The 26,842-nt window shown below is 42.3% G+C and overlaps 1 protein-coding gene across 1 annotated transcript; it reads right to left on the bottom strand.

Annotated features, from left to right (window-relative positions):
• Nucleotides 1–218: 218 nt before the first annotated feature.
• On the bottom strand, nucleotides 219–26,808 carry LOC121592652. Its single transcript, XM_041914288.1, has 4 exons — nucleotides 25,528–26,808; nucleotides 8,851–9,232; nucleotides 2,013–2,181; nucleotides 219–1,016 (listed from the first exon to the last, which is right to left on the bottom strand). The coding sequence occupies exons 1-4, from the start codon at nucleotides 25,558–25,560 to the stop codon at nucleotides 827–829; spliced, it is 774 nt and encodes a 257-aa protein (XP_041770222.1). The 5' UTR covers nucleotides 25,561–26,808; the 3' UTR covers nucleotides 219–826.
• Between the last annotated feature and the right edge of the window lie 34 nt (nucleotides 26,809–26,842).

Genomic DNA, 26,842 nt, shown 5'->3' on the forward strand with positions numbered 1-26,842 from the left:
ATTACCGTGCCATGAGTCCACCGGCTGAGTACGCCGAACAGCAACAGCAGCAGCAGCAACATTCACATCAACACCAATCAAGCCATCACCAGCTGTCCCATCTTCCACACTCCCAAATGATGATGCAGCAGCAGCATCATTCACAACAGCCGGCAAAAATAATTAAACCCAAATACTGTCATCACATTCAACGCTTACATCCGCCAGCGCGCTTTAGTTAAATCGAGAAGAAATATTTATTTGTATTTACAAAAAATATACCTAATTCATCCTCGCACACGCACGCGAGAGTACTACACTCACCTATCGTCATACTCGCCGTGTCTTGCCCCTATCTCTAATAGTTGATGATAGTCGTCGTAAACACAATTAAACCCCACCAGTCGCTGCTGCTTGAAGATGATTTCCGGGACTAATAGCTCAACATAGAACCGTACTAGTTTTCCCATCCCTCACATTCCCTTTCACGCTATGCTTCCCGCGTTAGTGTCATTAATTAATTGCGAAAGTAATCGTGGAGAGCCTGCTGGACGGGGATAGTTCCTCATACAAAAAAGAGAGGTAGAAAAGCAATGTGTCAAATAATTTAAATCAGAAAAAATGCCTATTTTACGTTCATCCACCGTTCGCGGATGTGTCGAGTCGACAACAGCCAGTTCGCACGAGCAAACCTAATCTCTCACTCTCGATCTCAATCACATTGTTCATCATTCCAATCCCTAATGTGTTGTTGTGGTTGTTGTTGCTGTTGATTTCTGGTTCGTGGTCCAGCTCCATCGTATGCATTTCCATGCGTTGTGTCGTCATGAGGATGAACATCGTCGGCCTAAGGGATGAAGTTACCGCCCGCCTCCCTCGGTTTGTCGGTGGCGTACTTCGGTTTGCATACGCAGCCACTCTCCACCAGCACGTAGTCCTGGCCGGTGAGCGTTACCGGACCGAGGGGGATCACCAGGAACAGGTACGGTACGTACGTTTGTGTGCATTCACCGCGCACAACGTCACACTCGGAAGATCTGCAATGAAGAGATAGGCAAATTGGCAGCATTAATTTACATACTTTAAAAAGTCCTTTGGTGTGTAGACATTAATAAACCCAGACCGCCCCGAAGATGGCAAGTGAAATGACACACACACACAGGGGGACGACGCGTTAGCTACATACTAGGCCTAACTTTCTCCGTTCTCGTTCGCGCAGAAAGAGAAATGTCGGTCAAGTTTAAAGGCTAATGGTCGAACAAGACCGACCGAGCCGGATTAAATTCCATCGGAAGCGATATGTTAATAGGTATCGCACACAACCCAGACGTCTCTACAAACATAAAACAGTAACGACTGGAGAGAGATAGAGACAGAGAGAAGAGAAAAAAATCGCATACGCAAGTGAAAGAAAATGCGGGGCGAGTAAAAGTTTTAAACTTTCGCACTGGCGCGTCTCCTTTAGGGACACATTTCGTTCACCACTCAGGATCGAAAGCGGGAGAAAAATAAAATACCATTTGTGGAGTCCAATAACAGAGAAAACAGGAAAAACAAAGATTTTTAACGCCCGTTGTTGGTAGCAACCCGATAAGAAACGGAGCAGAAACCTAACGAAAAATAAGTCGAGAAAACCGCACCGCACAGGAGGAGAAGCGAGGAGCGCATTACTTTTAAATTCGTTTGTGCGCTCAAACAGGCGGAAAATGGCTCACGTCGCTGTTTGCATAAGTAATGGTCGCGCGCGCGCAAAAAAGGGGAAGTCACCGCGCGTGTATCATCAAAATCGTGCGCAATCGAGCGCTTTCGATCGATCACGTGGCACTCCAGCGGACAACGATGGTCGCATAGCAACGCTTTTGGCAGTGGTGTGTTGTTGGGAGAGCTTTTATTTATTGTTATGTTTATTGCAATGGTTAAAAAAATGAGCCCGATTTATGGTCGATCAGTTGAAAGAAAAAGGAGAAATTGTAATGTAGCGCACATGAAGTTGTGTTTGCTCGGATGTGATACGGGGAGTCCGTGATACTTACTCGCACACCTCGAAGACGACCTGCTGGAGCAGATCGGGGAACTTCTGCACGATCGTGACCGGCTGGCCGGAAGTTAAGCTAACGCCGTACATCGGTGCCGTGGTGTTGTAGCGGGTCTTGCAAAGGCGCGACGGCGTATCCCGGCACTGGCTGCTATCGAGCGAGCGACCTGGGGAGAAACATTAAACAAATTTATATTAGATTTTGAACGGCATTTTCGAGAGTAATGTAATTGCTAGTGGAAGGGTTGGATTTAGTGGTGGGAGCTCGGAATCGGACCTACTCGATTCCGATTCCGTGTTCGGAGTCAATTCCGGAGCCAATTCCAATGCTGGTATCGATTCCGGAATCAGAATCAGCTACGCAATCCGAATCGGCTCCAGAATCGTAATTGGCCTGGGAATAGCAATTGGCTCTGGTAATGGAATCAGAATTGGAATTAGCTCCAGAATGGCAAATAGTTCTTGAATTGAAATCAGAAGCTTCAGAAGCTAAATCATTCCCGGAATCTCCATGAGAATTGATCGTTTATAAGTAAATTTGGATTTTTCGTTGCTATTAATACGTAGCATCATTGAACCCAAACGCCTGTTCTCATGGAGATGATGAAACCGACTCCGATTTCGGATTCTGATTCCTGGGCCTATTCCGATTCCGGAGCCGAATCTGATACGAGAACCTGATTCCTAAACCAATTTCAGAGCCGATTCCGGAATCGATACCGGGAACAGATTCCGGACCTGCTATCCAGAATCGATTCCACAAGACATCGGAGCTAGCCATAATCGATTTTGACGAAAACATCATTTTTCCAATCACTAGTTGGAATGTTTCCTGGCACAAACGTTCTAGAAACACTGGACTGGTGGAGCCACTCTATTAAGTTTTATTTTCGGGTGCTTATAATGAGTTGATGAAAGAGGATACGGAAAGGGAGTGAGAAATCGTTGCGATCGGAATGCTAACGAGCATGGATGACATTGAAATTGGTACCCATAAACGGTTGGAGCTTGAAACGTTCCCGTTTTAGGACAGAGTTGAACGAATAGAACGAAACTGAAATGTGTTTTGTTTATATTATGTCTTATCTGAAATAGTTAAAAATGATATGTCATTATATAAAGCTGTTTGGAATGATTTTTGCCAATGCTTGAATACGGTTAAAAATAAGAGAATAACATCATACAAGAGAAGTTTAAGTAAGAAACTATGAAAATATTTTCAGTCAAAACTTGTAACAAAAGAATCCACATCACTCTTACAAGATTTTTACCCTTTAATGGTATTTGTTTTAACTCAATAATACTCCTACGCTGTGAAAAATGCACTATCCACACCAGTCAATACTTGCTCGAGACGGAACCGACAAACCTCTTTAAGCATTAGCATATTGTCGCATTAGCATCCTAACACGTTCGAGAGTGCGCTTTCCATCGTTGCATTAAACGCGCCCCATTCTAAGCGTCCGGCAAGTCCGCCCGCAATCACCCCTTCATCCCAAACATTGGCATCTGTGGCCGAGGGCCCAACCGAACGGGAGGAAGGCTTCAGTTACTGTTACTTCGGGGCAATGCTCGGATATCGTGGTGTAACGGTTTTCGGCCCGGCGTAAAGTGGCCCCGGACGCGACACCTGACAACTCTTGCGAACGTACGAATGATGATGATGGTGATTGGAAAAGATGCTGAAGCTGATGGCGATGGTGGTCTTGGACAGGACTGATGCATTCCAAATTTCCAGCCATGTCATCGAGCAAAACAAGTGGTACAAAAATACAACGACACACTCGTACTAAAAGCAAGCTCAGTGTGCTCAGTGTATTGCAACTTTGGCAGGAAGCGCAATTCTTTAGCAAACTGGGGAATCGTAAGGGGGAAAGCTTCTTCGCGTGATGCTTTGCCTGATGAAGCGTGAAATGAGCTGACACTTTCTTTCGCTAAGAACAGGTTGCTTTGGCAACGCAAAAAAAATGATGGCCAGGTTTACTACCGTGCTCGGAAGCAGTTATTGAATGTTCACGCTGTCCATTTTGTGAAGGCTTTGGCAAAAGTGTTGGAAGGTACATAGACATTTAATTTACACCACGAGTTCGTAAGTACGAATATAATGTAATGTGCAAATTTATGTTTTGCGACCGATGATCATGATTGCTTACGCTCATGTGTAATTCAAGTGGATCCAAATTACACACCACATCGCACAAAAATTGTACTGGGATAGAATAACCACACAACTAAACGTCTTGAACATTTTGCATTTTCTGACATATAGACATACAAGCTAATTTTTTATTGAGAATTAAAACAAAATTCATAAAGTACGTAAGGCCACCAGATGAAAATTAAATAAATTTATTCAATTCCTTTTTTTTATTTTATATTTTGGCTTTTAATTTTTTTGCCTTCGATTCATAATTGTAACTCTTTGATGTATTCATACCTTTACTTTACTAAGAACGTGTATGTTAGAAATTGCAGATCTAACATGAATGATTAGCAAGTTGTTCGTTTTCTAATTTACCGATTTGTCGCTCTACGTTATCTTATCCTACTCTTACTGTGCACATTAAATCAAAGACGCGTTTCTTTTAGAAAATATTGCACATACATCAATTACACAGAGCGTGCTTCACTTCATTGCAAAAATATTTCATCAGATGAGTGGGTTAATGATGAATGACTCGACAAAAAGCGTCCTTAAGGCATGACCGTACGACTGATGATTATGAATATCGAAAGCGGGTCACTCTTTAGCTTTACCGGTCAGATATTTCACCGGTCAAATAGTCCATTTTGTTGTATATTTCACTTCGTCTGGCCTTCCGGTGATGCTGCTTTAAATTTACGGATGGACTAGCAATTATTTTAAAGCAGTTGAACATTTCATATCAACACGTCCCCGCATATCCAAATTGCCAATACGATCATTATCCAACACCTTTCAAATGATCGCCTGAAGGAACTAACAAAAGCATATACATAAAAGCAAAAAAAAGCTACTTCTTGCTATGTATATGTATCAAACACTCTCAAAATTAACAAAGTCCAAAGATGGAATAAGTGGGACTTATGATGATAACACATCTAAAAAATATTATTTAAAAATGAGAATGTAATAAATAATATTCCATAACATTCCGACGCGATTTTATCTGAACTAATTGCCGATCTTTAGGATCGCCCAGATGGTCCAATATAAACCTGGTTAGATGGTCCTGGCCCTTTTAGCGCCATGCGTTGTTTGCTTCCCATCAAAATCCATCCATGCTTCTCATGCAATCCCACAATGGGTAAAAATAAGCCGACCATAACCTTTCCCACATGCTCCCATGCGCCAATGTCATTGCCAGGTGGCTGAGAAAATCAAAACCATATCTCTGCTGCGTACGAAAGCGTCGTATCTCGTGACTTGGTCCATTTTTGCAACAACCCACGACCGGTCACGACCGGGTCAGCGTCTTCCCAGGAAGCACGCGAGAGAAACAAAAAGCTCATTTTCACGACGGCCCGTTTGTGGAGTAGACGAAAACAAAAAAAGCGAAAATCGTAGCAGCACTGCAGTGTCACATCGCAGCGGAACCATTTCCATTTCCGACCGGCCCTGAACCTGAAACTTGTTGACACTTTCGACGCTCTCTCCGCACTCGCGCACTGTTGTTGGCCGTTTCTACGCAAAAGGGTAGCGTGCGCGCCAGTGCGCACGAAGACGCGAAAGGGATGGTTGTAAAACAACGGGAGGGAAACACATCGATTAGGGGCAAGAACTGTGAAAACGATTGTCCGTTAGTTTCGCTTTTTCCCAGACCCCCTCCCGTGGACCGCGTCGGCGGCGGTGGGAAGAAAGTGAAGTGTTTTCGCCATTTGCGCGGCCCAGTTCTCGCCTCGCGTTTGTGTTTGAAGTACGCGGGCGTGTGAGTTACGGATTTGTGCGCTTCCGGCTGTTAGCGATACCTTTCCTTTCTCTGCCTCATTTCCCCAAATTCATTTCGCTGTCCCTCCCTGTTTGGAGTGTTGTGGCGGCGCGATTTACTGATATGGCACCGGTTGGTGGTAGTCGCTTGGGAATCGGTCGGAAAAGTGGAACCGATCGTTCCTTCTTCGGCACCGTTTTTGCTTCATGTGTTTTGCTTTCAATTTTATTGGCCCGGTGGACAGCAGACGGCTTGCGAGCGTGAAATGCGTACAACTTCCAGCGCTCCGCGCCATGTGGTTTATGAGTGTGTTAGCCGCCGTGCGTAGTTAAGAAGCACTCGCGTCAATGATACACGGTACCTTTCGAAAATTGAATTGTTTTTTTTTGGCAAATGATTACATTTCCACGTGTGGCGCAAGTGGACGTGGAAAAAGAGCTCTCCCCCGAGCGAAACGAACTACTTTAATCGAAACCAGCGAAAATATAGTTTCACTACTTAGGCAGTCGTTTCGAGACTGGACGGAAAATGGATTGTTTACGTTTGTACGAGTTTTTGGCGAAACAGCAGCACTTCACTTAAAATCTTTTATCGAGAAGGTGAAGCTTCAGAAAGTTGTTAATATCATGTAAAGCGTGTTAATTATTTTTATTTTATCGAAATCTAAATTTAGTGTGATGTATAAAAACCAATATAAACCAGTATATATGGCCATAATTAAGTATGGCTTAAAAAAACTATTAGATGGATTCAACTAGGACTTCTATAACACGTACTACGCTTATCCTAATCTTGACTTTCTAAATAACGAAAAGTTCCTCGCTGTCTAGATTCAGTGTCAAGCATTTCTTCAAGCTAGCACACAAAAGTTGTAAATAGATACATGAACTGGAACTTCTTGATGATTAAGATAATGAAGATATTTTATACTTCAAAGAATAAAATCAACATCTTAAAATATTCGGTGTGTTATTCTACGGCAAATATCACAGAATTATATGACAACTACAATTCATGCCCAGGTCCAATAGTTCTTTAATAAAACTATCTTAAAGTTAGTGCATCAAATAACAAAGAATAATTAATTATTCAATTAATTATAAATTAAAAATTTACTCGTAATTAAACGGTTCTACATATTAAACGGTTATCCATTGCCGATGTCAAGATACAGGCGGTCCCCGAGGTACACGGCTAATCTCGTAACTCGAATTTCACGAAGTCGAATCTGTGATTTTCAGCCTAAATATCACTAATTTTCGTGTAATTTTGCAAGTTGGGGATGGTTTTAGACACTTAATCAATTATTTCATATGATTATGACTGAATTTAACAGTTTTAAGCCTTTGGAAATGGTTTTAAATATTCGATCTAAAGGTACATTATTTTGGCATTTGACAATCGATGTATTAAATCAGTACAATTTGCTCAAATAACTGTCAAATTAGGAAAACCGCGTATCTTCGTATCAGCGTATAACAGGTACCGTGTATCTCTGGGACTACCAGTATTTTTAAAAACAAGAGATCTTTTCTAAATTTATTCTATTACTATTTTTATACAGATTTTTGCTGTAAAATATCTTGATTTATTTTTCTTAATTAATTAAAAGTTTCGTTTTTGTTCACACTGGACGCCAGTTTTCGACAGAGTAGTTTAATAAATAGCTCCTAGTGACAGGGTTTAGCGAATCACCTTGCAGTATGTTGTGCACAATACCTTCCATTAGTATCAGATATCGATATTCAAAATCGGAGCGGAATCCTGGTACAGTCGCCAACTCAAACGACTAAACGTGCCCGTCGTGGGTTCAAGCCTCGAATAAACCTTCCTCCGGTAGCAAGGAATTGACTGTACGGCAGTGTGGTACTGACTAAGTCTCGAAAGCCTGTATAGGCCAGCATCATGTCCGCCAAGTATAAGAAGAACAAAATCCTATTCCTTCAGTATTATACACGATGCATTACAAAAATATTCGAATACAAGATTTTTGAGCATAGATAGAAGATGTTTTGAAATATTTATTGACTAGATATAGAATAAACAATAATGAGTGAGATTTATGGGGCATTTTTATTTCAAAAATGATAGATAAATAGTGTTGGAAAATATTTACATTCGCATTCGTCGATTACTACTCGCACACATTTATTCCGTTTGAGACAAGTGACAACCGATCCAAATTATCCGTATAATCGAAAAAAATGATTTCATATGGAAATACGTGTGCACTTAAGCAATACGGCCTTTTTCGACCATTCTGAATTCTAAATAAAAAAAGGATACCTGTACGACATTGTAGGACGTTTTTATTTCATTGACTGTTAGGGAGGTCCAAAACCATTTTTTTATTACCTTGCAATGACAATAGATGAATTTAAAATAGATTTATTTGAAAAAAAAACTGTTGTTCAGACTAGTGAAATTTCATTATATTTCCATAATTTAATTATTTTTATTCGTTCATTAAATAAGAAAACATATATACACATTCAAAATGCTCTGAAAGTTTTAAATGATATGACATTATATGAGAATGAACGAAGTAACAAAATTTGTGTCTTTCAATCTTTTTTTCAAATTCCATGGAATGGTGCTTTGACATTTATCATACTCAGAACAAGCATCACGACCATTACCATTAAAATTATTATCATTAAAATTACCATTAAAATTACTTTTTGATTCAGCTACTATCACATGAATTCTCATAATTTTACCGAATGTCTCAAATATTACAAAATCCAAGAAATAGCAAAAATAAAATTCCCTTTCGAATGCACCCAAAGATGTTTTACAGAGATATCTAATCTGAATAAAATCATACATTTTAACTAATACTTTAACTAATTAAAACAACCTTTCCTACAATGTTAAAATCAAAATCCATAATAGAATGAAATTGATTGTGAAAAGTCGATTACTCACTGTATCTCGTTCGGGCACTCTCGAGCGTGGCCGCCTCGTTCGCATCGCCGTACGCCTGCAGCAGGGCGCGCTGCGTCAGCTTCGGGTCCAGCGTCGGCAGCTGGCTCATGCGGCCGCGACGCGACGAACCGCCCGGCGTCCAGTTGGAAAACGTCCGCGCCACCAAACTGGCCGGGTACGGTGCATTGTTCGGCCCGAGACAGTTCGGGCTGTCGGTAAGCGCGTCGCCGGACAGATACTTCAGGCTGCCACTTGGAGAGCATTTCTCCACGCTCGATCCGGCGGCGGCCGGTCCGTCCGACCAGAGCGTGTGTGCCCGGGCGGAGGTGGAGCTGTAGGCAAACTGGGGTCCGTACGCGGGTAGCAACAAGAGGGTAATCAACTGTAAACGAGGGAAAAAGAAGCAAAAGCAATAGGGTTGGTTAATAACAACAAATGTCTGAACAGCCCTTATACATGCACACAGTGAAGAAAGATGTTCCCGTTTTACAAAAAAAAAGGTTACAGACCCTCGGAAAAGGTTCCCTCATTAATCCTTCAGGTGCACTCACGCAAATTACGCTAACAAATTGGGGGAGCCTCACCCTCACAGTAACATGCGCTAATTCACACGTGGTTAATTAAGCTCCATATTAGATGCCCCCTTCCCTTAAACAAATCCACCCCCGGGCGGAGAAGTGCATTCATCCCGAAACATAAAAATACTTCCCCAGTCCTCTAAACGAAACCGAACCGGAACTGCGTGCCAGACAGCCGTTTCGCTGGCGCGTTTTGCTGAGAGTCGGTGGCTCAGACGCGCCTAATATGTGGCCTAATATTTCGCCCAGCTGCACGCCAGTTACTCACTCTCAATGAAGTGGCGATGATGCTTGGGAAATTGGACCATGGGGCTTCAACAACAACCCTGCAAAAATGTTTCCCCCAATGTTTCCACCGGGCTTGGCTGCGGCTGTGGGGCCACTTCCGGCGCCCCGTTGTGTATGAAGGGCGCAAGCACCACGCATCGCAGCCTTTACGCACAACAGCCCCAACCCATTCCATTCGCTGCACGGCTGCGAAGATGAATCATTTGGGTCAGTATGGGAGTCCCGGCCGGTGGTAATCAACCATGAAAAGCCCTTACTCAATAGCGTCAACAGTGTGCTACACCATCACGGCACATAATGATGATGCCGCACACGGCTGATGCTGTGTGTGTGAGGAACGTGACCGATTCTCCTGTTTTCGAAGCGGCCACGCCGAAAGAGGGCACCATTTTGCTCAATTACCGAAACAATGCGGCAGAAATCCCCCCCCCCCTCTTTGGCTGGGCGTGGAATTGGGCAGAGAAAAACGATGGAAATTAGTAACCAATTCAACACCTTTTCCGCCCTGTTGATGGAACATGACGATGAGAGTATCTTATCCACTTTATTTCATCTATCATCATCGCTTTTGACAAAGCTGGTACAAAACACTTCTTCAAGCTGAAGCTTCCCTGGAATGTTCCCTCCCCACGGGTTGTGGTTGCCGGAGAACCCGTTTGATTTCGGGGAAGCAGAAATTAGGTTAAGAATCATCATCGTTGCGCTGCGTCCCACTAATTTGCCTCCCCTATTGTTCTGTTTGATAATGTGTTGCTTTATCTTTTCCATCAGTACGGGATTGGAGCAGTTCCATTTCCCTTCTTTACTCGCACCCGAGAATGCCGTAATAATTTGCACAACTGGTCTTCTTGCAGGAAATTTTGCGCAATTTTGGTAGCAGGCTTCCGCACATTAAATGTAGCGAGCATGGTATGGAGGGGTAGTGGGATGGATGCAAAATGCAAAACTCTTCACACCTGCCCCGAGGATCGCGTATCATTACAACTACTTAGGTGGAGTTTGGATAATGAAGCAGCTATCATTAATCAGTTCATTATTTGAGATAACAGTACATCCCACCTTTTGTTGGTCCATTTCAGTGCGGTACAGTTGTGGCGGGAGCGGATAATGAACGGAACTGCCAGCTTTTTGTGTGTGTGAGTTTTATTACGGGAAAGGCGTGAAATAATGGAACGATTGGAATATTTTACGAAAACAGCAAAATATAATGTTCAAATTCAAATTATGTTGTTTAATATCTCACACATATTTTAGAGCAAAACATTTACAGTCTGTTCCCGAGTTACGCAGATCTTGACTTACGCGGATTCGGAGGTACGCGGGTTTTCAAATTTGTCAAATGCAAAATGATTTGCTTTATTGGTAAAATTTTAAAGTCTCTTTAAAATAAGGAATATCAAAATGTTCTGCACGTATCGTATTAAGTAAATTATAAAGTGTATATAAATAATATATTTATTGCAAAATACCCATTAGGCACTTATGTTTTGGCTGAAAAATGTAAAACTCGACAATTCGGGATATTCGAGTTGCGCAGATGCCTCGGGAACTGCTGCTTTATTTTAGGGAAAATTTGAATTTGGTTTGCCGAACAAATTGGCTAGCTTTCTGATAACTGTGCTAAGTGGTGGATTGCCAAGCCAAAAATACAATAAAAAGGGTTTTGATTTTTCAAACTAAATTGACTTTAAAGATCCTAAATAAATAGTAGGTTGTCGGAATTTAAAAATGGGTTTAAAGAAAACTCGGGATGCCGTTTCTACTGTTGACTAATTATGCTACGATTTTTTTGTCATTTTGACATTGTTTCCCTCTGCTTACACTTTTTTCTGGCCATTTTTATTCTTCTTAGTGATTTAGAAGTGATTTTCTAAATGGTTTTGTTGTGCATTTTAAATATCTTTTTTTATTAACAAAAGAAAATATTCCTATCCTAATGTTTGGTGTTTAATTTAAAGATTTGTAATGTCTCTTTACATCATACCACTATACTATTTATAAATAATGTAATAATATTATTATAAAAGCGTTGTTTTCTGTAGCATTAGAAAAATAATCTAAAGAAAAATGAACAAAATATTTCAAAAAGTAAATAAAAAATTTGAATAATTGCTACAAAGAATAATCGTACAGGCCTACCTCACCCCAATGCAGTAAGCATCATATGTTTTACTTCGATCGTTACCCGTTTTCCACGACGCATTCGTTAGACTAATTTCTCCATTACGGCACATAATAGTTATATTTAGTCGTGTGTGTTCCCATACGAGTACATGGGCTTTACTAACTGCTTTATCCACAACAGCGGCTCAAGCGCAGGCAACAAACGATCATTATGCTGCCCTAACATATTGCCCTTAATTAGGCGATAAAACTGTCTCGGTCAAAACTAACGATCGAGAGTGCATTTTGTTTTGAGGGCAATGGAACTACTACGTTTGCCTTCCGTAGTCACAGCGAGCAAGTGTTGAGTGAGATTTTTCCGCTATAAATTCGAGCGCACACGTGCACGCAATACGATCATTTAAATTGCTTTTGCTTCGAGATCGTTGCCGCATGATCATGGGCTCTTGAATGCTGTATTCGTCACGTGTATGCTTTTTTTTCTCTTTTACTTTCTGGTATGATACTGCATGCGATAATAAACGTTTTTGATTGTGAAAATTTTAAATATCTTTTCTATCATTCATTATTTATGCTGTGAATTAATGCTTTAAAATTACACATGGGGCTCATATGTTTGATTTTGCGAGGGGTTTGCCAACGTTATTTGCAAATTATTTAGTGTTTTCATCAGCAGTGTTATCGTTTGATCTGTATAATGCTGTAGGAGATCAGATAGCATCTGCGGTAAGTGTCACATATACTGAATAATGGCCTCTTTTTATGAACATTTATCTATGTTTCTTCCCTATTCGTTTTCAACAACAGTACAATATCCATGCTATTTATAAGATCTTTACATTATGCATATTATGTTATGCAAGCGACATGTCGTAATGTTCCTTGTTATAAATAAAAGAGTTGTTGTGAATGTGGTAGGCAATGTTTTTTTTTACATCTTTATTGCTTTCAATTAATCTAACCACCATCATCGAACGGATGCTGTACGCTACAAACACCATTTTGAGTAGTGTTTTGTGGTATTCATATGTATACAATACACACTCAATAATTCCTGATTTAGCATTCCAACGAAGCTTGTTAAATTAGTAAAATAAGCTTAAAAGTCTGGTCTGATTTCAGATTCCGTTGTATGATTGCAAATATCTACAGAATACTTGCAAAATTTCACTATAGATATTTGAAACATTGTAACACGTGATTGAACTGTTCCATTACACGATTTGACGCCATATATTTAGATACTAAAAAGACTAACAGACGGATTCTATTTTTATAATCGAGTCCTCTCGACGTCGAGTTGATGAATCTTGTGTGTTCATTTGTATGGAAAAGTTCACGTTGGAGTTCATTTTCTCGACTCAAATGGAATCGAGTTCAGAATAGAATACGCCTGTAAGAATGTAATTTCCGATAACCCGAACTAACCAATGTGAACTGCACATGCAACCCCAGCTTTATAGTTTATGTCAAATCCAATGATAGAAACACGCAGTATAATTAATCATGTGTAAACTATGTTAGCAGCAGTGACTTGATTTTTACAGGTGAATGAGCTAATTTGCGAATATGTCTTGCCACTAAGTTTATTTTAACAAATCCACTGCAACTGTAACATCATTCCTTAATATTATAAGTAATTCTACCCCGATACTGCCCAAGACAAAAAAAAACTAAATTTATTCTGGTAGGCGCTTTATATTAAATCCACTTTGAGTGGGTAATAATGTTTTTTTATTGCTTAAAATTATTTAAAAGCCTGTTGAATCATCCTGTGTAGAAATTTTCATCGACATTCAACTCCTGGATCTTCTTTTCAGACAACGGTTAAGTTTAATTCTAATAATAAGGACTTTAACATAACTTTTTGATGGCTTATAAACTACGTGAGAATTTAGGTAATATTGCTTTTTCGGGACAACACTATCATATCTTTTAAAAATCAATATAACTTTAAGATAAGCCATTTGGTAGGCGATTGAGCTTCGAAAGATTCAACAACTCCTTCGCTAGCCATCTTTTTTTGTCATTTCTTTAGCACCCCTCCCCCTTTAGCAGCTTTGCCTTCTAGCAACATAATCTGACAGGGAGAAAACGTTTCCCCACAATCACCTATCGGTAATGGTTTCGGTATTTTGCCCTAGCACCTTTCGCTCCTGTATCCCTCCCTCTCCCATCAGCATATGGCGTGGCGTGTGGTGTGTGCCGGGCTAAACATCGTGTTCCAATTCCCAGCACGACTCGACGCCAGTGCCCCACACTTGCCATATGGCATCGGGCTCCGGTATGTCACCAATCCGCGTGCATCCTCTGCTCGCGTTCCCAAACAGCACAATAGGAATTGTACTGGCAAGTGCTTGCTGTCCCAGGGATAAGATGGATGGTGGGCCGGAAGGCAAGCAAAACTCTCCCGGGGGCAGCAAAACTGGTAGCATCGAAACACCAGCTTGCATCTCGTACTCGATCGATTTTCTCTTCCCAACCGTGTTTCACCGAGCAACGGGGCGATCGGGAAGTGTACGAGGATCGTCTTTCGGAAGGTAAGGAGGAGAGAAGAGTGTACAAACTGAGTGTCTACAACACGTTCATCTGTTGATTCCTTTATCCAAGCGATGATGGTTTTCAATTTCAATGGAAATTCTCCAACCCATACACACCGTCGGAAGACACAAAAACACACACACATACACCGTTTTCTCGCACCCCGCATGTGATTGGGTGGAAAATTTTGCCGCAGCCTCTTGGCACGATCGAGCATGACCTCGATTTCCCCACCCTCGTTCGCTCCCCGTGATTGCCTGCGGCAGCTGAGGGTGGCTATTAAGCTGTTTGCTGGCGAGTACAACAAAATCATAAGAAACAATCACAAGATTAACCTCGCGGCTGATTGTTCGGGCAAGTGTGTGTATTGCTGCGGCAGTGCCGATCGGGAAAACGTGTGCACCGTATGGCGAGAATCCTCCCGCGGTTGCACACCGTTGCATTCCGATTGTTTGTGGTAGGGGAGAGGTGTATGCAAATGTGCGCACGGGAGGATCTCGGTGTGACGCGCACGGTTGATTCTACAGCCGCCGGCTTCCGCAAACAAAAGGAACGGTTTGCAACTACCATTTTCCCTTCCCCCTTGCTCTCCTTCAACAACTTTCGACATCGACACGGCATCCCTTTGCGCCCGGTAATGATAGGAAAGAAAGTTGACACCGATCGATGGGAAATTGGGAAAGGCCCAAGCGAGTAGGCAAAAGATCGAGTGTAGCCGCCGCGGGTGGAATCTGCCGATCGAAAGAGAAAACAAGGGTTTGTAGCTTTTTTTTAAGTTTCTTTTCCACACGTCTCCCCGCACACAGAGTCCCTATTACGTTTCACCACATGCAATTTGCACGGCCGGCAGCGCCATATGCAGCTGAAAGGGAAATTAATATCCGCCGAACAACGTTTGGCCCTTTTGCTTTCCTTCGGGTTGATTGCTTCATTTGATAAGCACTAACGGGTTGATTGGTTTTGGGGAGCTTTCGCGCGAGGGAGGTTATTGCATGAACATTGTTTAGGTTTTTGGTTGCTTTTGTTTTCAATTAAATATTAGAAATTGAACGGTTATGGAACTCAACAAGCGTATAATGAGCAATTAGGGGTAATTTAAATAGTAAATCGTTATCGGTTATTGTGAGAGTAAGATTATTGTTTACTAAACACATTTCACTGCATTTTTAGGTCTAATAGAAACCTATATTTGTGAAATCACCAGTGGCTTGTGTAGTAAAATGTAATGAAGATTAATAGTGGTGATATCGCATCAAATACAAATATTGGAACTGATTGTAAAATACATTTGATGGGAAGAATTTAATATTATCTATATTTAAGAATCAAAAAAATGGAAAAAATCAAATCAAGTTAGCAAATGAAAACATATTTACATTGATTTTAACAAAAAGTCAGACCGTGTTGCTTTAGTTTTGAAATTGGAAAAGGAAATACGCCGTAGATATTAATTGATGGAACAAGATTCAGTTAAACTTCATATTAGTAACAAAAGAAAAAAGTTTGAAAATTAATTTAATATTTATGTTGATTTGTTTCAACAATCAGATCTAAATTTCGATGTAGCCTTCAAATGTCAGTATAAAAGTTAAAAAAATCAATATTTTCACTCAAATGTGCATCAATGCTTAAAAATTCAATACATGTACACATAACATTATAAATTAATTTCATATGCAGTTGAAAACACTTGTAGCCTAATACGGGTCAGTAATGTAATATTAATATGGTTCGTTAATGTACTGCAACGAGTTAACTAAACGTATTGTTGGAATTAAAAATTACCCAGAAAATATATTTAACACCGGCCAAAAATATTGCCTCTAGAATTATTTTTTTTTATATTAATGGTTCCAGCTACTCGGTTACGTCATTAAGTGGATTCTTTAAAAAACTCTTCATAAAGCATTTTTTTAACAACACGTTTCCGGAAGATGTTTGGAGATAATAACTGTGTTAAATGGTTGACGACTACACACCACATAAACAAAACGCATTAACAGATAGAAAGAGAGATAGAAAGATAGAGGCAGCAAATTTAAATCCATCCTCCTCAAACCTAAGCGACAAATAATAACCTAACGTGATTTAATACTAATGGCAACTAACAACTCATAAAGAATGGTTAGATTCCAGCACTACACGGCCATATTAAAAAAAAAACATATTTAAAGAAAAAGTCTATACACACCAAAGCCATTCTGCAAAATTCAAAAATGCTAACCAGTTTGCGAAATTCATCTTTTTGTCTCATAATGCATATGCATAGATTAACACGTCTGTCATTTACAATCCCCTGTTTTCAAGAAATTCCTGAACCTATATTAGGTTTTATTTGATTCCTGTTAAAAAAAATGCAGCTCCATTGGTAACTTCAAACCAATAGCAAATAGTAAAACTCATTTCAATTGCATCCATTGGTTTCACCATACACATAAGCTTAAAAACTCCGCAACAGATAAGTTCAAAGATATTTCATAATCCCCATTCATCCCTTTTCAAATCAATTACTCGAATCGAAGCGCCACGCCAGAACCGTGATCTAATTATTGCTCACGCCTACCAGAATTGGGTCAGCACTGCTGGGATGCTGGTTTATGATGGACGCACCTGTAAAACGATCCTTTCCACGATCCCCATCACTATAGGCTATGCTAATGAAGATGAACCGTTCTTTTGTTCCACTTCCTCTAAGCCGGGTAAATGATCTTAGCCAACCATCTGGATCTCGCCGTCCACTCACGCCTTTTCTAACACAATCGTAACACCACGGGGGGATCCATGTGGAGCTTATCTCACTCTAGAAGTCTCCGGCCGGCCTGCATATAGCCGCGTCAGCACAGCGGTAGCTTTCATTTCGACGTCCATATGTTTCATTCTTCGGGGGGAGGCTGTGCACAGGCGAGGAAAACGCACACACACAGACGGGCTCATGTCATGGCTTGACCCATTTTCTTACGGTTCCTCCTTCCCATCTTTGGAAGCTTTAGATTTTTTTTGTGTATGTTTCAACTCCGTCTCCGTCTCCGTTCCTGTGGTTCACATCTTACTGTCTCGCTCTCCAAAAAGGGTTAAACCGCGTGGATGTCGTAAAACTTTCCAAACCCACACGTCCTCCCCTGGAGGGTTGCGAACGGTGGTGGAAGGTGGGAGTAGCGAGAAAAGCAACAACAGCAACGCGAGCAAGAATGAATGGTGCGGGCGCGCGCGCGGGATGAAAATATCTCGGCTCCGATATTTGGGTCAGTGACAAAATCACCACTCTATCACTCCGGAGCATATTAAATCCGGATCTGTTGTGCAGGCTGCTGGCCGGTTGCTTTCACGCGCTAGAATGGATGCTGCTGGTGCGCATCCAGGGCATTCACAAATCGAGAGTCACACAATTTGGCCAACAAATGCGCGAAGCACGCCGTTTGTTTTGACGCACTGCCGTTGACATCTTCGAGCAGCGAGCAACACAGTTCGGAATCAAAAGACTGCTTTGTTCTAGTGCGAGGTGAAACTAAGCTGCTGAGATAAAGGAGGTCATTCTTGGGACCCGGTTGTACGAAATTTGTCCACATTTATGGGGTGGAGGGATAGTAGGAAAAGGAAAATACACCGGCGTACTGCAAAGCGTGTAAATTGCGCTTGCAAATGAACACATTTATTTTGCCACTGTTAAGTGTTTTGCTTCGCGCTTCACCAGCAACAGCAACCGGACGCAAAGAAAAACCAGTATCGTTCGCGTTCTCCCAGTTCTGCCGGTCGGTGCCAGCCGGACACTGTACGGCCCATTGCGCGCTGCAAAAGAGGAGATAAGTTTAACGGTACCGTCCCGAGGGTGCCGTGTTGGCTGTTTTCTACGGTAAATCCACTGGGAGGCTTCGGTTTCAGAGTCCTAAGAGGGCAATGCGTGTTTCCTTCTTTCTAGCCACCTCAACAACAAATTGTATAATTAAAATTAAATTACAGTAAGGAATATAACTAACTTAGCTAATTAACATTTAAACTGAATTAAAGGCACCAAAGTGTGTAGGAAGATTCAGATCGTGCTTTCCTTGTTCCTTCTCACGAAGTACTTATGCATTCTTGTCACAAATTTAAGACATGATAAACTGCCAAAGAAACAAGGGTCGCCATTAATCAATTTATGTATCGTAAAGCAAATGTTCCATCTCGAATCTGTTTTCTTACAAAACGAGACTGCCACTCCTTAACGGTAAGTTAAAAATCAATGTGCCACTGTGAAATGAAATAAATGGCAACGAGAAAGTCTAATCTGAAGATCGGCTTCAAATTCGTTAGAAGAAAGAAAAAACATCACAAAACACGCCACATTAAATTAAAATCACTTCAAAACTGGAACTCCTCCCAAAAAAAAGACCAAATCAAATTCTACAGAAACGTGACAAAATACGACGGTAAAGCAATTTAGATAACGGTATACTAAGACCTGCGCGCTACTATCTCGCGAACCAGCCGATCATGCGGCACAATAGATTATTTGGTGTCCAAACAGGTGATTCGCTAGTGTGTGTGGCTAAGATGGAAGCATAGACGTAAAGATAAAAAAAAACACACACACACACTAATTCTGCCACCCAATCCCAGTGTGACCCAAATTCCACCAGCTCCCGGTGCTAATTATTTACTTTACTTCACTCATTTTCGCCAGCTCGTCGTCAGCGATACAACACAAAAAAAAGAACAGTTGACGAACCGAACCGACAGAAACTCCCTCAGCACATCACTGGTTTTATGCAATTACATGCGTGCCTGTGTTGCGCGTTCGTTCCGAAAAGCAGCATATTAAGCGGCCCCAAACAGGCGAAACGCTGGCAAGCGCTGGTTAGATGAATTCCGACACGCGCACGGTACACGAAAGACTCGCGCGACGGTGGCAGCGACGAACCCAGTGTGCCGAAAAATAAATCAATCTTTTCGTAAAGCAAGGTGAATACATATAGGCTGCCCGAACTGATACTTCTCATCCATATCAATCTGTCGGCGAGCGTGTTCGCTCTTATCGTTTTGTCAATCTTTTTATTTTGTTTTTGCAGGTGGCATGATTTCTCATCATGTTGTGTTTTCAACTCACCGCGCTGGCTTCTTTTTTTTTTGGTTCCGTTTCGATTCGCAACCTTGAAACTTGCGATGGCACATGATGGTTGGTGATCGAGCACGCTCTCTCGCTTCAACGCGCCGGCCTCAGTTCCCACCCCGAGTAGAGCTGCCTGAACTTGACCGTGGCCAATCTTCAGCCTTGGTGGCTTGTGTCGAAGCCTTCCCATCTCCTTCCTCACTGTGTGTCGCTGTGTCGAAGTTCGCCCGTCCGAGGTGAGAGTTGATGCATCAACTGGGAGTGGAATTGTTTTATGTCTTTATGGACTGGTGCTACCTTTCCACGATTCCTCCTGCTTCCCCGTTTGCAGCATTTCACCTAGCAGCAAACGATCGAAATGAACGAGCCGGACGGTCGAGTCGATGGTAGTAGCATTTTGCGCAGATTAAGCGCGCGCGCATAGCAGCCAAAGCCGGACGATTGAAGCATTGAGAAAATAAAGTGATCTTTTAGGGTTAAATGCGCGCCACTGACTTGACTGGATCATGTGGCCATTGATTGTGGGGCTGTGCTACAAAACGCGGGGAACCATTTCATACAGAGGCGCGTCTTGTGTGTGTAGAAAGTTGGCCCGTCCAAACCGTGTGGTAAATGACCGTATAATGAAGGCAATAGCAAAACAGTATCACTTCATTTCGGGCGATCACCATTGTGAATGGGTTTGGCAGTTGCAAAACGGGTTCAACCTGAAGCCCATCACTATGTTAAGCCACAAATAAGGGTCATTTAATGTTAATTCATTTGTTTCATTCATTATCAATGTGGTAAGGTTCAAAGGGCGGTTTCATTTTTAGTTTCATTTTCAAAATTGCATTATTTATTTTGAATGACGATGATGGAGTAATAACTTCATTAAATATCTAACAAATAAACCACAGTCCACCCGTGAAAGCCACAATTGGACGAGCATAGCGAATACAGTACAAAAAGAGCTTCAGTTTTCTTGATCATGCAAATTACTAATTAATTTAAACTAATTAATTTATGCTACAGTTTTCACAACCTGCCACACACCTCGACGATGCGTCATAATTCTTCGCATGCCGAAGGTGTCGATTTGTGTGAAGTGTGGCTAATAAAGTTTTACTTTCGTTCCCTCACCACCTCCCACCGGTCCTTCCTTTTTCACATTCTGTTTGCCCTTGTCCCAATTCAATTTAGCACGGGAACACAAGAACCCAACCAAGAAAGCTTTCCCCATTCCTGCGCAGCTCGGGTCAATCGAAAGCAAAATGGCATTGCCTCATTGGGTATCTCATCGCTCGCCCAGGGCCCACCCTGGCTGCCTTAGCCAATCGATTATAAATGTTTAAAGCGTGCCAATTCCACCGATCGTACGGGAGGCGCCCGCGTCACATCCGTTCGCCTGGCCGTGCATATTTTGGCTTTCTTTTGTTGGCCATGCCAGGGTGAAATGGTAAACCGATACCACGTATCCATATCGGGAAGGAGTGGAACACCACCACCACCCGTTTGGCCGTTGTTTTGCGAAAGTGAACGCCCCGTCCAAAACAGGGTTTCGGCGCTGGCAACGCTGGATGGCCTACTTGCTAACCGGGTGTCATGTGCTTCGGAGTCGGTCGTGCTGCTGCTGCTGCAGTGGTGAAGTGAATTGTGTGAAGCTCCGACCCGGATCGTTCCTGCTGCAGTATATCACATACACACAGATACACACAAGGTCCGGGTACATTGCAATGCGAATGAAAGTGTTTGAGGATGACAAATGTGTCCCATATAAGGTTTAAAAGCTGGAAAACGACAATGCTTATGTTGCATTTGTTTATAAATCATATTATTATAAAAATAAAAGGTTGTGTTGGGGAGATTATAAAACGTAAAGAAAGACTATCCTTTAAGAAGAAATAAAGCAGCACAAAGAACACCTTAACTAACGCTAGGGACAGTGATTCAATAAAACATAAAACGGAAACGTAAAATCATCCTCAAGAAGGAACCGGCTAAACCGCAAAACCACAACCCGCACACCGAGCGACCGAGGGTGGGGTGCCAAGTGAACAAACCGTGTGCTGTGGGTTCTTTTTCTTGCCTTTCCTGGTTGCGTATCGTTTCGCTTTCCGCCACATTAACCTTTTAATGCCGGTTTCTTGCGCCTCCCGGGACCATTCTTTATTTTTTCACTTACAACTCGTAGCGAATCGTCAAGAACGCCGAACTCTGACGGCGGATATGCTTGAGAAGCAAGTGGAGAAAATACACCGACAAAAAAAGGATCGAAAATGAAATAGCTAACCATCGTTGCTGTTGTTTTTTTACACAACGAAATGGGGACGAAACCACTGACTGCTCCTGGCAATTGTAGCTTTGGGCCGGACTGTGGATTTGGTACCATCCACACACACACACACACACACACACACACACACACTTACAAAAGCCCCAGTAGAATCTGCAGAGCGTCGTTGGCTGTCAACGTCGTCGTCGCTATGTTCCGGGCTCGGCAATGATGGGATTTTATGTGAATTTTCTCATTATTACCCGCTATTATCCCTTTCCCCTTACTTTTTTAAACAGTCCAGAGCATGCAACTTAAGTGGTCGTCGGTATGATTTGGATTTGCGTGAAGGAATGGTAAGCATACGCGGCTGCAACAAGAATCGTACCGTTCTGTGCAAATCTAGTGCATTTTTCGAAGGTTGTCAGTGTACTTAAAAGCAATGCAAAAGTTTCTCAACAGCACAACTTACAGTTTACATCACAGCTTTTAACAGAAGGTCATTTATTTTTGACAAATGTTAAAACAAAGTCTATTTTAATGCTACATTAAAACGAATCAATATTTAAAGTTATCTGTACGTACATAGAAAAGTCCTGGAAATCATTACAACATGTATTCGAGCCAAAGCTAGCGCGATTTCTACGGCATCGATCATACTGGAATCGATGGAATGATTCTGTTCCAAGCTACAAACAAACTTGCGCGGACCAGTTGGCAATGTCTCGCGCGGAACGCGATCTTGAACTTGAACGGCGTCACAGCGCGCACAGACACCTCACCGAGATACCAGTTTGTCAACGAACCGCAGATACTGACGAAAACTACTTCACCATTCGTTTCCAGCAGCTTGCTGCGTTTCAGATATGAACGGACGCACAAGACGCAATGGTTTGGAGCGCATCCGCGATTGCAGCAAACCCTTTCCCGAAGAACAATTGCCGTTCTGTTGTTTGCCCTGCTCCGTGGTACAACAATTCACCATAAAGTTGGTGCTGCGGTGTTGATCCACGCCAAAACAGAAGAATGTAACGAGCAACTTTCCAGCCCTATCTGCATTGTGTGCCATCGTGTGCTAAGGGGTGAGCCAAGGGACTGGGTGCACGATACGGGATGCTTTTTGTATGCAAATCACAGCCCAGCAAATGCGCAGTGTCGTCGTGTTGCGTGTGTCAGATGGGGCACAATGTCATATTTTTTGGGGGGTCGCTGTGGTCCAACCCTTTATGTGTTTGTGTCGAAAGGTTGGCCCAAAGCAAATCAACCTTTGAAATGGTTAATCATGTCTCTGCAGGAACAATGGAATGGAGTGGTTTATGAAATTATGGGGTTTGCTATAACCAAAATCGGGAGAAAGTAGTATGTACCAGTCCGTTGAATGAGTGGAAGGAGAAGAAGTTCGGAAATTACAGTCACCCACCAGCATGATTTTGTTTCCAAAGTTGTACAATGAGACGCGTTTCAGATAAGAATTGTAGAAAAATATTTATCTTTAAAACAAAAGTAATGATGCTCAGCAATTTGGGCGCCCAATTTCTTTACATCATCATTCTTTCCCTGCACCAAACATATACTTTCAGTTTTAACAATTCAAACTCACTTCGTCAAGAGCCGATGAGACGAGGCTTCCCTCCATTGTTTGATGGGCGAAATTCGTACGTTTCTACTTTTTAAAATCACCAAGTACACTCGTCGTTCGGTTTCATTGCCCTTGCGCGTTGGGAAGCTGGCGAGTCCGCCCCCGGTGGCTGAAGTGGTGAAAATTCAAACTCGAGTTTTCGGCTCGGTTTTCCCTACTCAAAAAACCAACATGTTTGCCGAAGTTGATCCGGACAACATCATTATGACCACTCGCCAGTGCGGTCAAGCTCTCGCGGTGAAGGAGAAAGCTTCCGAACTGGTAAGACACTCAGAGGCATCGTCGTCGTTGGTTGAACGTCATGAATTGCCTGTTGAATCATCGTACCTGTTTCCTGCTAGCTGCTGGATGGTACTGCATTTTCGCTCATTTTGACTTTATATTTCTATAGGTGGAACGCAAAGCGGGGGTTATTTGCTTCCATTCCACAATGTTTGACACAGCCAACATCTTCAACATACCACAGAAATTCAAGCTTTTGATGATTCATTGCTTTTTGTTGCTAATTGACATAAAAACTAAGCAGTGATGTTTAACCATGAAGCTGCACAACCATACGGAACGAGCATGAATGGGCAAATGTAACGATCTACATTGGAACTTTTTCCACAAATTTTGTTTTTTCTTTATTTTTTTGGTAATGAACGGTGGTAAAAGAAAAAAAATGCTGCTTTCGAAGAACATTCCTTCATTAAAGCAAAACGAAAACGATTTACAGTTGATGAATTTTTTTATAGATAGCTTAAGCCCTTTTGTTACGATCCGCCTCTTAGTTCAATTGATATTATTCGATCCTTTGGACAAAGCCAGAACTGAATACAGCTAAATTTTTAACACTTATCATTTATCTGTTAAGCCAAAACTTTACCTCATCTCAAGATAATGGGATAAGTTTAAGATAAATTAGGCCACGAGCATTTTATAAAACATTTTAAAGAGAATCTTGAAAAGGTCAAATTATTAAAAATATGGTAAATTTTCTGGGATGAGATATTTAACGTTGAACAGACTAAATTGCAAAGCAATGTTTAAATATCAAACACAACGACTTGAAACTACAGCAATATAATATCGATGATTAACTGGAATGATCCCCTTACCAAGCAGATAAACGATTTCTGTTAATGCGTGCAAAGGTTACATTGAAATGATCAGTACTTCGGAAATAAATGATCGAGATGATTAGTACCAATCAGAACTGAAAGGCTTTTCCGAGTCAAAATTCCAATATCTACAAGATTTTTCATTGCTTGCGAGATGTTTTTCAACAGCTGTTTCAGTTCTTACACACGATTTTCACCACCTCTCAAGCTGGATTGAGTTTGGCAGTTCTTTGTGATGTGTTGAAAATCATGTGTTGGGACTGAAATTTTATTTCGATGCAAATACTCAATTTGACAGCTGTTGAAAAACATCTTGGAGGTGGTGAATAATGATGTGCACATTAGAAAGTGATTTGGAAAACTCCGTAAGAAGCACTTCAATTTGCAAATGAGTAAATTGAAATCGCTTCTAAATGATCCATTATTGAAACCTGCGAAGATCTTATTATACCAGCTGGGTAACCAATAGTAAGATCCTGCTAGTAAGGCGATCTATGGTGGATCAGAGCATATTAATGAAGGAGAAATATATTTTCAAATTGAATTAACGCATTTAAAAGCAAGAACTAACTTAATTTTGTAAACAGAGAAATCCAAAAATGAGTTGTACAAATGAGAAAGTTTCCTTGTGCTTGCACGCCGGTCAAAGTTGACCGATTCCATGAAACCCCAACCATGACCAGACCACCCTCTACCAACATCGTGTTCGCTATGCTTTCCAGCTGCTATGTTTTTTCATTACTCGACGGTGATCCCATTCGCTCGCACACCAACTCCTTCCAAAAGCTTCCAAAAAGTAAATGATGCTGTGAGTGCAACGGAAATACCATCAACAGTAACAACTTCAACAGCAAGAAAAAAAACATCCCCAAACATGAGCCGAGTGTGTGTGCGTGTATCATGAAGAGAAGCAGGATGGAAGCAACATTCTTCGCCGGCAGTGGACCGAACGCGAGAGATGGGAGTGGATGGTGAGGCAGATGAAACAAATTAACCCTCACCCGCAGACCATGTGGTCCGCGCTTATCGCCCTGCTGCTGCTGCTACTACTCTTCCGTACTTACTTGTGCCAAATAGCAAATCCACCGCTGTTCCATCCTGGTGTTGTTGCTGCTGTTGCTAATGCCGACCTGTTGATGCTGCTGCTGCTGCTGCTGTTACTCGCTTTTAAGACGCGTCTGCGGAAGCTGCCGGATGAAAACTAGCGCGAGATGGGCGAAGAAGGTGAGCTGGTGGATCGGGTGTGGTTTCTGCGTACAATTTCAGCAATACACATTGGCCAATTAAAGCCGGAGCAGGTTAACGTTCTCGCGCGCCCGCGCGCCTTGATCTTTCCTTCGCTCGCGCGCAAATACGCACACAGACACACACACACACACGTCTACTCGTTTGCCGCACACGCGCGCACACACACACGCACTTACACACAGATACACTCGGAACACGCGCACCAGCGGCCACCAAGGAGCTCTTCTCTCTCTCTCTCTCGGAAGGTGTGTACTGCAGCAAGATGCTTCGCCGTACAGACTCGGTGCCTTCGGCTTTTTTTTTGCTCGCTGCCCAGAGCAAACAACGCCGGGTCAACTACCCTTTCGGGCCGGGAAGGAAGCAGGAGTTTGCGTTTTAAGAATTCAGCACAGTCCGCGATGGTCAGATGCAAATCGGGGCGCGTAATGTTTTCCAATGGTTGCTGTGATTTCACTTTTTCACGCTGCCAAACGATACTGCGAAGAAACGGGCACACTGGGTGTTTAGCTATTAGCAGGTGGTCGAGAGGATACAGGGGAAGGTATCCGGATCGGGATCGTTTCACACACAGGTAGCACCAGTAACAAATACTAACACACTCACGAACACACACTCTTGCACATCTTTTTACACAGATCGCTACGTTGTGGAAAGAGAATCCTTGTTGGGAAAGGACTCTCAAAACTGTGCGCGACTGCTGTTGCTTCTTCAATACACCGCTTTAACGTGCAGAAAAGTACAGGTTCGCTTGTGCCTGAGGCTCGCCCTAGGTTTGTGTGCTAGGAATGCGACCAGTTTTCTGTCCCAGAAGGCCGGTGTAGCAAACGATTTGGTGTTGCGCAGAGGGGATTGTCCGATGGACGCGACAGGTATAACGAGAGTGCAAGGTGCACACAAGCTGTCGATTCACTGCGGACGGTTCTACCTGAGCACGGTGAGGTGTTTCCGGAGACGGGACGGTACAAGTCTTGAGCAAAAGCCGTCTGCACGAGACGACCGTCGGGAAAGAATTGAACGTTGGTTAAAGCGACGAACGCGAACTTGACGAGCGGGATGAATCGGGCGATTGAATGAACCATGCAGTGGAGTGCTATGCAGGGGTGTGCTGCTCAAGAATGCTCTCGCTTGGGG

This window comes from Anopheles merus, chromosome 2L, assembly GCF_017562075.2.
Source record: "Anopheles merus strain MAF chromosome 2L, AmerM5.1, whole genome shotgun sequence".
NCBI lineage: Eukaryota > Metazoa > Arthropoda > Insecta > Diptera > Culicidae > Anopheles > Anopheles merus.